Source organism: Mastigoproctus giganteus, chromosome 3, assembly GCF_048544385.1.
Source record: "Mastigoproctus giganteus isolate SK-2022 chromosome 3, ASM4854438v1, whole genome shotgun sequence".
Taxonomy (NCBI): domain Eukaryota; kingdom Metazoa; phylum Arthropoda; class Arachnida; order Uropygi; family Thelyphonidae; genus Mastigoproctus; species Mastigoproctus giganteus.
In genome coordinates, this window is record NC_143577.1 from 108,787,850 (window position 1) to 108,800,864 (window position 13,015).

The 13,015-nt window shown below is 36.8% G+C and overlaps 1 protein-coding gene across 6 annotated transcripts in view; it reads right to left on the reverse strand.

The window, feature by feature from the left end:
- Window positions 1-13,015, reverse strand: part of Cad74A (cadherin 74A) — a 748,720-nt gene that overhangs the window by 179,612 nt on the left and 556,093 nt on the right. For all 6 annotated transcript variants that reach the window (XR_016546733.1, XM_090369392.1, XM_090369388.1 and 3 more), the window contains one exon: window positions 8,677-8,797. Coding sequence is in view for 5 of the 6 variants with exons in the window: in XM_090369392.1 (XP_090225518.1) it covers window positions 8,677-8,797 (121 nt within the window). In the remaining variant the exon portion in view is untranslated. The remainder of the gene's footprint in view (window positions 1-8,676; window positions 8,798-13,015) is intronic.

Below are 13,015 nucleotides of genomic sequence, written 5' to 3' on the forward strand. Positions count from 1 at the left end.
AGCATCAGATATGGGAGTCTCACATAAAGGTCTGTGCCTAAGAAAAAACAGTTAGAGCATTTGGAACAAATTAATCATCAGCATACTGGAAACTCCATGAAATGATTGAGTAACATACATTGTCTGTGATGTGACAAATTTTCCATGATAGTATAGTGGTTTTGCCTCTTGTTACTCATTTAGAATGAATAACAAGAGGCAAATGGGTTCAAATCCCATTCAAATGCCCACAGGAATTCTAAGAGACCTCTTTAGTCAAGGCTGTAATTAGCCAATACCAGATGGAGGTAATAGGGTTCTCCCTGTGACTTATTCCAACTTTTTCAGCTCACACAACACAACAATGAGTTGTTATTTATATCTCTACATAGTACAGATATCAATAAAAACAAAAATGTAGCAAGAGTCAGAGTAATGTAATGCTGGAAAATACAGTTCTGTTTCCTGAAAACAATCTCTGACACAAGCAGAAGAGTCCCCTGTACAGTACTGTTTACAAAGTGTATTCTGACAACTCCTTCACTTGCTATATATCCCCAAGCCACCCAGCTCAATAGAAACTTAAAGGAATTGTTTTTTGGAGTTTCCATTGAGTAAGACAGATTTTTCAAGAAAGGAGTCAATGTGGTCAGGGTGATAAGCTATACTTAGTCAATGTACTCATCAGAGAAGAATACAGATTCCCACTCAAATATTCAATTAGCATGTTCTTTATCCCAAGTTAGTTTGCATTTCCCCATGGAGTTGGTCAATAAGGGTTTCTGATGATCAGTATGCTTTTATGAAAAGACTCTTTTTTTGTACACTTCTTTCAGGCCATTATACCAGTATGTTCTTCCTACATGGCTTTTAGGTATGTAGAGCTTACATATTTTAAAACTTTGTCCTATGATGGAATAGTAATCCACTTAAAGATTTTCTGGTTACAGATTTTCTTTTGACATCCCAGTCCCATGTTTCTTTTCATAAATTCTTGACACAGAAGAATGATTACTGCAGGGATAAAAATTTAAATGAAGGCAAGGAAGTGGGGGGGGGCTGCAGGGACTAAAAAAAATTAAAATGAGGTCATAACTGCCATAATCTAGAAATGGAGAGGGTTATGACTACACATTGGTCTCTGCAGCTCAAGAGACCAATAGCTCAGAGGTGATTTATGAAGTCATTCTGAGTGAAAAATGCTTTATTGGCATGGGGCCTGATTCTTAATGATTAGTGAGCTATAGAAAATATAGCTCACTAACCATTAAGAAATATAGCTGGACCTCAAGAGGTTTGGTAACAGAATAAAATATTTTACTGGGAAAAAAAATTACATTATATTGTATAGTACATAAATTACACTACATTGTACAGTGTAGTGTAGCACAAAGATTATCTTACATTATATAGTTCATAAATTGCAGTATATTGTACAGTGCAGCACAAAATAATATATTACATTAAAAGTATTCCAAACATTTTTTAGTTATTCAAACAATTTTTAGTCATTGGAAAGCTAAAGTAAAAAACTATCAGCAACAGGCCACACAAAAAGAACTGCTCCATTAAAAATCAATGCCAACAGACTAAAATGCAATGAAAATAAGCTTAATAAACTTTAAAACAAATCTAGAAAATAAAATTACTGGTCAAGCAGAGGAACATGAATTCAACAATGTTAACAACACTTGGAAATACATAAAAGTGCTATCCTGGAATTGGCAAAGAGTCTCAGGAATTATAAACTAAGGATAAACAGATAAGGAATGGTATGATGGGGAATGTGCACAAAAGGTGGAGGAAAGAAGATCCAACCGATTAGAATAGCAATGGTATCGCAATCATGTGAGGTGTGAAAAATACAAACAATGTTGCAAAGAAACTAAGGTACTCCTTAGAAAGAAAAAAAAAAAATTATGGGAAAACCAAATTGTAAACATGGAAAACAACCACAAATACAAAAATAGAAGGCACTTGTATAAGGGAATAAACCAGGGCAAGAATGGTAACCAACCAACATACATTCTTGTTGAAGACAAGAACCAAAACCTTCTAACATCCATAGAACAAAAATTCTTAAGAGATGGAAGGAATATTTAAGCAAACTTTTAACAGGAGAGACTGCTTCTACAGGGATGGGATACATTTAAATAGAAAGGGTGCAAGAATGTTTGCCGATGCTATTGAGGCAGTGTTAGGTGGGTCGGAAAACTGCTAGATTGGGGGGATACAAGGACTAATAGATTAACAGTAGCCACTGGCAGAGGTGAAAGTGATTCTTGCACTGCTTCTATTGGAATGAGCAGCAGCCTGGAAAATAAGATGCAGGATATTTCAGAGACTGCTGGGAATCATTGGGGCACAAGTAAACACATGGATTGTGTTAGAGTAACTAAGAAAAAGAACAGGCGCATGTATACTTGCGTGTACACCAATGATAGGAGTTTAGTAAATAAATTTGATGAATTTGAGGTATTGCTCAAAACATCAAATGTAGATATTGTTGGGATTTCAGAGACGTGGTGTCACACAGATATAAGGAATGCAGAACTGGAATTTGGGGAGTACAATGTCTACAGAAAGGATAGACAGGATAGGAAGGGTGGAGGGGGTTATGCTATTAGTTAAGAAATACATAAAATCCAAGGAAGTGAAGCCACTCGACATCGCTGGACAGTGCAGTGTCGAGTCAGTTTGGTGTGACATAAACATTGGGAGATCAAAATTGAGAGCAGGAGTGTGCTATAGGCCTAATGACTCTGATGAGTATAATAAGAAACTGTACAGGGAAATAGAGTGGGCCAGTAAATCAGAGAGTCTTATAATGGGGGATTTTAATTTCCCAGATATTGACTGGAATTTGGGGGCTGGTCACTCACACACTAGCAAGGCTTTTGTAGATTTATTGGATGATTGTTTTCTACATCAGCATGTTCGGGAGGCAACTAGAGGGAGTAATACTCTTGATTTGATTATCAGCAGTGATTCTTCATGCATTAGGAATCTGCAGATAAAGGAACCACTAGGTGGCAGTGATCACAGTGTGCTGAAGTGGGATTTACTCAAAGAGGTAACTACCATTAGGGGTAAAGGGAAGGGTTATTGCTTTCGTAAAGGCGACTACGACGGACTGAGACAGTATTTAAATTCTATACAGTGGGACCAACTGATGATGTTACCAACAACAAATTCAAAATTGGAAGCATTCAAAGAACTTATCTTGGAAGCTACTAGGCTTTACATACCAACCAAGACATATTGTTCAAGGTTTAGGCCTAAATGGATGTCAGATGAACTAATGAGACATATGGCAGAGAAGAAAAAATGCATAGGATACATACAAATTAACATGTGACATAGAAGCCTATGATAGATACAAGTTGATCTGTAACCAAGTTACAAAGGAGATTAGGCAGGCAAAGGCAGATTACGAGAAGTCTTTGGCAAGGGATGCAAAGAAAAACAGCAAAGAGTTCTTTACTTATGTAAAGTCTAGAAAAGGGGATGAATCAGATTGGTCCACTTGATATCGATGGTTCAACTGTTGATGATACTGCTCATGTAGTTAACAAACTAAATGAATATTTTGCATCGATATTCACATGAGGAGTTATTCAGGGAGGGGAATGCCAGAGGTGTATTTAACTCTGGCAGTAAGCTAGATAATCTTGTAATAACTGAGAGTAAAGTGGAGGAGAAATTGTTGAAGATAAACACAAGAAAGGCACCTGGGATGAAAAGAATCTATTCAGTTATATTAAAGGAGGTGGCAAAGGAAGTAAGCAATCCCTTAGCCATAATTATTGCACATCTCCAGTCCATGGGTACCTCCCATGAGTCCCTGGACTCATGGGAGGTACCCATGGACTGGAGATGTGCAAATGTGATCCCAATCCACAAAAGAGGATCAAAGGGAGACACAGATAATTACAGATCTGTTAGTTTAACTTCTGTTCCAGGGAAATGAATGAAGGCACTGGTTAAAGAAGCATTGCAGGATCATCTAGACAAGACTTCAGTTATAGCTCGGACACAGCATGGTTTTGTTAAGGGGAAGTCTTGCCTGACCAATTTGATTGGATACTATGATGCAGCCAAAAAGAACTGGATGCAGGGAATAACTTTGATATTATATACTTGGATCTTAGAAAGGCTTTTGATACTGTTGCACATGGAAGACTGCTGCACAAATTGGAGCAGTGTGGCATTGGAGGCAAATTGCTGCTATGGATAAAGGGGTGGTTGAGGGGGAGAAGACAGAGAGTGGTAATCAATGGACACTGCTCATCATGGACGAATGTTATTAGTGGAGTCCCTCAGGGTTCAGTATTTGGTCCATTATTGTTTTCTGTATTTATAAATGATATTGATGATGGTATATCGGGCTTAATGTCCAAGTTTGCTGACGATACGAAGGTTGGCAAAGTTGTCAAGGACACTACTGACACTCTGCTGCTGAAACAGGATTTGGAAAGGTTGAGCATATGGGCTGAGAGGTGGCAAATGAAGTTTAACATTGACAAATGTAAAGTACTACATATGGGAAACAGCAACCCCAGAGCAACGTATCAACTCTGTGGTACTGCACTGACAGTGGTAGAGAATGAAAGGGACCTGGGGGTGGTTGTGCAGGCAGATATGAAGTTCTCTGAGCAGTGCAGATGGGCTGCAAGAGTAGCTCATGTTGTATTGTCAATGATATATAGGAATTTTTCTAGCAGGGATAAGGAGGTGATTATTCCCGTGTATAAGGCAATGGTCAGGCCACACCTAGAATACTGTATACAGGTCTGGAGGCCTCATTTCAAGAAGGATGTAGAGCTGCTTGAACGAGTACAGAGAAGGGCAGCAAGAATAGTGAATGGAACAAAGGGGTGCTCTTACGAAGAAAGGCTTAAGTTTTGCAAATTACAGTGTCTGGAGACTAGGCACCGGCGTGGTGATCTGATAGAGATGTATAAAGCCTTGAATGGTTTGAGCATGCTCAATGCTGATGGGATTCTTCCTCTTGCTCAGAATAATCACCTGAGAGGGCATAAATTCAAATTGAGAAAAGACAGATGTAGGATAGACGTGCGGAAATTTGCCTTTAGCCCGTGTGTGGTTGGTTGGTGGAACAGACTTCCATCCCTTGTCATGGAAGTTGATAGCCTAAATAAGTTTAAGGCTCAGCTGGACAGGTATTTTGAACGAACAGAGGGGTGAAGTGGAAGTGGTTATTTTTTATTTATTTATTTTATTTTTTGGCTGATGCTGCATAAGCTTGCTTTCTTGCATCAAATGCCTCTACTAATGCTAAACATCTGAATGTAAAAATGGAAGAAGAAGACAATTAAAGAGAGGAAATCTAACAGCAGGGCCAGAAATAGAGGAACCCACACTAGAAGTAGTAAAATCCAGTATCCTCAAACTGAAAAATCACAAAGCACTGGGAAATGATAATATAGCTACTGAACTTATCAAGGTAGGAGGTGAAAACCTGCATAAAGCTATTCACAACCTAGTACAAATCTGGAGAAAGAACAATTAACTGATCATTGGAAATAAAGCATAACATGTCCCATTCACAAGGAAAGATCTAGAGCTGATTGTAATAACTATACAGGGATTTCTCTTTTAAATACTACATACAAAATTCTATCAAACATCATACTACAGAGGCTAACTTACTATGCAAAGAATGCAACCAGGGACTACAACTACCAACAGGATTAAAACAGGGTAATAACTTTCACCCCCAATCTTTAATTTGGCTTTGGAAAAAATGATAAGAAAAGTGGAGGAGATACAGAAAGGAGTACACTTGAATGGACTACACCAGGCCTTTGCATATGTAGATGACATATGCCTGGTCAGCGGTGATATACAGGGCCTCATCTCTAATTTAATAGTGCTAGAAAAATAAGCTAATCTCATCACCCTAAAAATAAACAAAACGAGTAGAAATTCAAAATCAACTTTAAAAGAATAATAATAATACGAAACAGAAGAAATAATAATAATAATAATGACCCTAACCTCAACAATGGAAATCAAACAGTAGAAAAACTGTCACACTTTAAGTACATGGGAAGCATTCTGAATGATTGTAATAATATTACAGAAGAAATTAATTCTAGGATTCAGAGTGGAAATATGTGCTTATATGCAGTTTAAAAAATCCTAACTTCAAACAAGTATCTAGGAATCTGAAAATAAAGATATACAAAACAATAATACTACTACTGTAACCAATGGAAGTGAAACCTGGCCATTTCATACAATCAGAGAACAGATTACAATCATTCGAAAACAAAATTCTAAGAAATATTTCAGACCAAAATGAGATAAAATCACCAGATAATGGAGAAAGCTACATAACACTGAGCTAAAGGAGAAATACAGAAGTGAAATTATAATTCAAATCATAAAGGAAAGAATATTAAGATGGGCTGGACATGCTATCCATATTGATGATAGAAGATACATCCATCAAATCCTCACAGAAATCCCAACTGGGAAAGGGAAAGTTGAGAGACCACCTCTGGAGATGGGAGGATGGTATAAAGAAAGATATTAGTAGTTTTGGAAGGAGAGGTGAACTGGAAAGAACTTGCACATAATAGAGAATTCTGGAATTTCGTTGTAAAGGTAGTCAAAGGACCCTTTTGGCTCAAGCACCATGGAGTAAATAAGTAAGTAAAAATATTCCATTTTAATGCATTTTACAGTATACTGAAAAAATTAGCAAATGATTGAATTATACAGTTTATGTAGTTTAACCTAAAGAAATTTTTCAAGATGTTTGCTATCGGCTTGAATACACAGCCCAGCCTGTTTGACAAGGGAATCTGTAACCTTATGAAGAACTACAACATTATTAATGTGTCTTGTAGTACCAAAAATTCACTAAAATAGTTCATGCTTTATGTCTGCCTTGCATTCATACACAGGATTTTCATATGATACTATATAACTATAACCATAATTTTATGATAATCTAGGGGATTAGATGTCACTAATACTGTATGACCAATTCAATGTATGACCACAGCCATGGAAGCATTCATTCAATCAGATATTGTGATATTTCTACTGATATGCATTGATATTTGATATTTATTACTTAAAGTGGTCCCAGCCAACTAATGGCAACCCCACTGTCAGTTACACATAATATGCAGGTGTACCCTGTCTTTCTGCCAAGATATCTGCAATCATGTTTGCAGAAGAACATTTCAGAGGAATGTTCATTTTGCAAAAATCTGCCACAAATGTTCCATGCCAGATTGCAAGAAGCTCAGTACAAGTAGGTGATTGAGAGCAGAACACCGCACCACATATTTACAGAAAATACAAATTTGGTTGTCATTTATAGGCTCACAAGAATCTACAAAACAAATGTTTTTTACAGAGTCTTATGATCTGGTAAATGACAGTTTCTAGTATTGTTGACTGTTGCACATAAAATGTAGATGTAGGTAGAGCTGGTGTACTCTTCTAGTGTCCCTCAGACAGAGGAAGCAAGGACACTTAGTATTAGCACCTTGCAACTCAAAATCAAGGAATGCCTCATATTTTCAGTTTTCCTTCATATGCATTAAATGAGCTAAATATTAACAAGGAATGCCTCATATTTTCAGTCTTCTTTCATATGCATTAAATGAGCTAGCCAACTTGACATAAATTTATTCCTGTTGTAAAGCAAAATAGCCTTCACTCTTCTCAATTAGCTGGTGATGAAATGACACTAACTCTTCAAGATTGTGTTCAATGTGAACTTTTTTAAAGTGACCATTCAGTGAATCTGAGTAACATTGCAAAGAATCAGCAACTACATATTAAACATGCACAAGTGAGATTTCTTTTTCTGTAGGCAGGCATCTTTTGTTTAAGATTCAGTAAATTCCATTCGTTTAGATGAGATGTCAAGAGGTTTGCAGTGGATTTGGTGAGACCTAAGTCTCTAACTAAGTCATCTAATTCTCTCTAATTAGGGAAAATGAAATCTGATTAAGTATACCTCAGCAAAATTACAATTACAATCACTGTCCTGTCCACCTCTAAAGTCTCTTCTAAAGAAGTGGACTAGGAATTGGTAAATCTTCAGTGTCTATATGTGGACAATTGACGATGTTCCCTAACATTTCTTTGATCTTTTGCCTTCTTATGCAGTACACTAAAATGCCCACTATACAAAAGTAGCTATAGTTAGTAAGCTCTCTCCAAATTTTAGTAACCTCAAATTGCATTGACTTGAGTAACCGCTACACAGCCATCCTTCTAATGTTAATTGGTAGCTACTACAACAGAAGTGACGTGCCTGTGACTTGTTTAGATTACCTACACACATTTTGAAATATGCTTCACATGACCATCAAAACTTAGTGGCATCTAAAACCTTGTGCTTCATCTGCTTTGAAATGTAATAAAAATCTGAAACTAAACAAAAGTGATATAATTAATATGCATCTAAAAGTATTCATGCAATGTATGTAGAAATTATGAAATGTCAAAATGTGTGATTTCCTGCAAATGTTATGACTGTAAAGGAAACTAAATACCCCAACTGTACTCAGTACACCTACATTATCAAAGAAACATCTGACTGCTGAAGTTATATTTTGAGTGAAATGAAAACTACTGAAAATGAGGTAAAATATTATTTTCTTATCAATAAAGAAAAAAATAAAAAAGTCATTAAAAGACACTTACAAATAATATAATAATCAATAATTCCATTGCTTCCAGTGTCATTATCTACAGCTTTTACTTTTCCAAACACCATACCAATAGAGGACTCTTCCTTTAAATGTACATCAACCGGATGGGAATTCTAAAAAGAATTATATATAATATAATAAATCAAGACATAAAGTGAAGGAAAGTAAAGTTTTGCAAAGTAAAGTAAAGTAGAATACTAGAAGAGATTAATACTCAAACTAATAATTAACCATTACATCAACCTGTAATATAGGAATCATGGATATATGTATGAAGAATTAGATGATTAAAGTATGCAAATCACCATGAGAGGCATAAAAAGAGAAATAAAGAATTAAATTATGTAAAGTGTCATGTGAGGCAAAAAGAGTGAAATAAACTCAATGTGAGTTGAGAGTACAAATAGCACCTGATTGAGCCAAGCAAACAACAGATGCTTATAGAAGTAAAAAACTAGGCTAGTCAGTTAAATAAAGGAGAAAATGCAAGTGCACCATGAGCTGAAATTATGTTTTTAGCCCTACAAAAAAAAAAAAAAAAAATGCAATTATATACACATAAATTTAATATACAATTATTAAAAACTGAATACACTGAATCTTATGTTATCAAGGGATAACACCATTAAATATATCTAAATAATAATTAGCTGAATTATCTGTTGTTGATTGTTACCTACCAGTTATAGCTAGCCCTAAAGAAAAGTCACATGGCCAAAGTGTAAATAGTGAATAGGTAATAGATTACAACAATGGTCAGGTCACACCTTGAATACTTCATACAGGTCTGCAGGCCTCATTTTAGGAAGGATGTACAGCTGCTGGAACGAGTACAGGGAAGGGCACCCAGACTGGTGAATGGAACAGACGGTTACTGTTACCAAGAAGGGCTTAAGTTCTGCAAATTGCAGCATCTGGAGACAGCAGCAGTGCGTAGCACACGCTTCTTGATTAAGTCGGGGTTCGAGCCCGTCACCACCAAATACGGAAGATGCGGAAAGGTCAGGGAATGACCTCCGCATATCCCGGAGCAATATGGCCTTAGTCACTAATGCTCCTAAAAACCAAATAACAACAACAGCATCTGGAGACTAGGCACCTGCAAGGTGATCTGATTGTGTAATAAGGCCTTGAATGGTTTGGGCAAGCTCAATGCTGATGGGATCCTTCCTCTTGCACAGATTACTCACCTGAGGGGATATAAATTCAAATTGAGGAAAGACAATTGTAGAATAGATGTGCAGAAATTTGCCTTTAACCAGCAGGTGGTTAATAGTATAGTTAGAACAAACTTTCATCTGCTGTAGTGGAGAAGGTCGACAACTTAAATAAGGTCAAGGCAGAACTAGACAAGCATTTGGAGTGAAAGGATGGGTGAAATAGGAAGGGTTTTTTTTTTTTTTTTTTTTTTTGGCTGATGCTGTATAAGCTTGCATCATATGCCTCTACTAATGCTAATTTCAAATACTTTTTTGTGCAAATCTTGTGAAAGCTTTATAATTATTTTCTTCTATTATAAATAAATGTTCTTGTCCCCTGGGTAGGAGGCCAATTTCTGCTATTAACTGGGCTCCTGGTACATTATAAATTATACATTCATAGAGAATGTGTGCCCAGTCTTCACTTTCACCACAGGTACAATTTGGGTCATCGGTCAGCCCTAAGGAAGTTCATTTAGCCTTTAGGGAGCCATGACCTGTCAATATAAATGTTGTAAAGTCCAGGGGCATATCACTTTGGTGGCTGTGGACTAACCATTTCCACATGTGAGAGAAAGCTTTTGGTAACCAGACCTCTGGTTTCCTACTCCCTATTTGTTTGCCATAGCTCACACAGCTTTGTGGCTATTCTGTTTCTTTCAGCCTTGATGGTGTTGGCTGTGTCAAGGGCTATCCCCAGAAATTTATTGGTATGCCCTTTTTAAGTCTGTAATATAAGCCTCTTTTGGCTACTTCCAAATAAAGTGAGAGAGCACCAGCAACACCTGCAGTGCTAGTGTGCTCACAGTGCAACATGCTCTGGTGATAGTGAGAAGTATTATTCTCTGAATTGTGTCTAATTTGTTCCTGTTCCTGACAATGGCCGTGCAGGTAAACCATGCACTGGCTCCATAGGTGATTACAGGCAAGAACACTGCTTGGTATATGATTTCCAGGGTTCTTCTTTTGAGCCCCAATCAGACTGACTGATCCTGGAAATTGTGCCTGCTTAGTTTCTCACTTTTTTTTTGCCAAGTATGCGAAATGGGGATAGAAAGTTAATTTTGAGCCAAAAACAACCCAGAGGTATTTTAGCTCTAATACCATTTTTACGGTTTTTCCATTAATGTTGAGGGATCTCCTTAGGTTTTCTTTCAAAAGTATGGATTTAGTTTTTTCAAGTGATATCCTGAGCATGTGCATTTGTGCCCATTCCTGCAGTTGCATGAGGGCAGCATTTTATCTTTGCTCTACAACCACTCTTGCATTTCCTTTTATAAGGAGAATCAAATCGTCCATAAAGGCTAGGCTTTCCACCAGGCTCAAATCCAAGGCCAGAAATTCATCTAGCACAATTGTCCAGAAAAAATGATCTCTATGATATCAAATAGCAAAATGTTTGGGTTTTTCCCTTTTGGTTTCATGGTGTTAATCCAAGTTTTAAAACTTCAGGATTAGTTTCCACCTTTTTAAGGTCTTCCTTGTTTGCTATTTCCATCAGCACACCATTATCCCTTACTTTTCTCATGCTGTTAATTTTTATATCCTTTAGGTGTGGCTTTAATTGTGTTATTACAGTTTCTTTAACTACTTTACTTTAACTATAATCTGAGGCAAGCCAGACTTTTAAAATAACTATGTTTGTGTCCTTATTCCAGTTGTGTATCCAGAGTAGGGTCAGCAGGTACATTGTATCCCCTGAAGCCGAAATCTGGTATTGTGGTGCTTTTTAGCATTAGGCAATTGGCACCTTTTTTTGTTAATGTACCTGCTGACAAAAAATCCTGGCTATGCTACTGGTATTCCTTGGTATTTTCTTTGATTTATAAACCTGTTTTGGTTGGTTAGTCTCTATTTTGTTTGCCCTTGCTACTTGGGCATAACTTAATGTCTTCATCTCCTTATAATTATTTTTTTCCTTTGTCACTGTCCCCACTTTGGATTTTAATACCCTATTTTCTGTATTCAACTCTATGACTCTCTGCTCCAAGACTGTCCAGCAATCAACAATCTGAAGTCTTATTACAGATGTTATTCTGTTAGTCTGCTTGTGGAATTCTTCTAGATAGAGTTTTATTGGATCTTCAATTCATTTATCACTTCAAACCTTTTTTTCTCCTATTTATTTTATTCTCAGTCTGTTCAGTCAATTTTTTCCTTTACTTTCTCTATTTTCGATTCGGTTTCTACCTTTTTTTGGCCCTTTTCATACTAAGGGAGCCTGGGGGACATGTTTCAAGGTTTCCATTATTTGGTTTGTCATTATAATTGGGGTTCCTTTCCCTTAAAATTTTTATTTCTGATTCAGGGATATCCTCTGTGTCTGGGTTGTGATTTCCGGGTTTTTCCACTTTTTCATCAAGATTTTGGTCTTTTCCTGTCATTTTATCAATTTTATATTGTTCCTTATGTTGTGGGGAGTAAAATAACATGTCTATTTCTAATCTACACCTATTAAAATCTAGAAATGAGACTTTACAGTTTTTGCAGGGCTTAGAACAAAGAAAACCATCTTCGATTCAAAAAATAAGTTAAAACTATTGTTAGAATTGAGTTCCCATCCAAAATTAGCTCAGCTTGAATAGTTTTACCTCTAATATACGAGGGGGTATCAAAAAGTTCATACCCTTACCTAGAAATAATAGCCCTAGAAAGGTGAAACTTCACAGGAATTTTAATCCTTTTTCTATGTACTCTTCATGTATAGTAACATATTTCCCCCATCTATGGATCAGTTGTTTAATGCCTTGATCATAGAAGTCTACACTTTTTGCCTGAAACCACGTATCCACTTCATTGATGACTTCCTGAGAAGAATCAAAGAGACATCCACGTTTCTTAATTTCTTGAAACAAGAAGTCTGACGGTGCTAGGTCAGGAGAATAGGGTGCTGCAGTAATTCAAAGCTGGTGATGGCAATGGCCGTGTGAGCCGGTGCATTATCTGACAGAAGGCAGACACCTTTGGTTAACATTCCACACCTTTTCACCTCCAAAGCATTGTGTAACTTTTTCAAAAGTTTCCAGAGTATTCTCTGGTAAGTGTGGAGCCATGAGGTAGGTAATCAAGATAACCCCTTTTCTGTCCCAAAGCATGGACAACATCACCTTCTTTGCAGATGGAGTGGTCTTT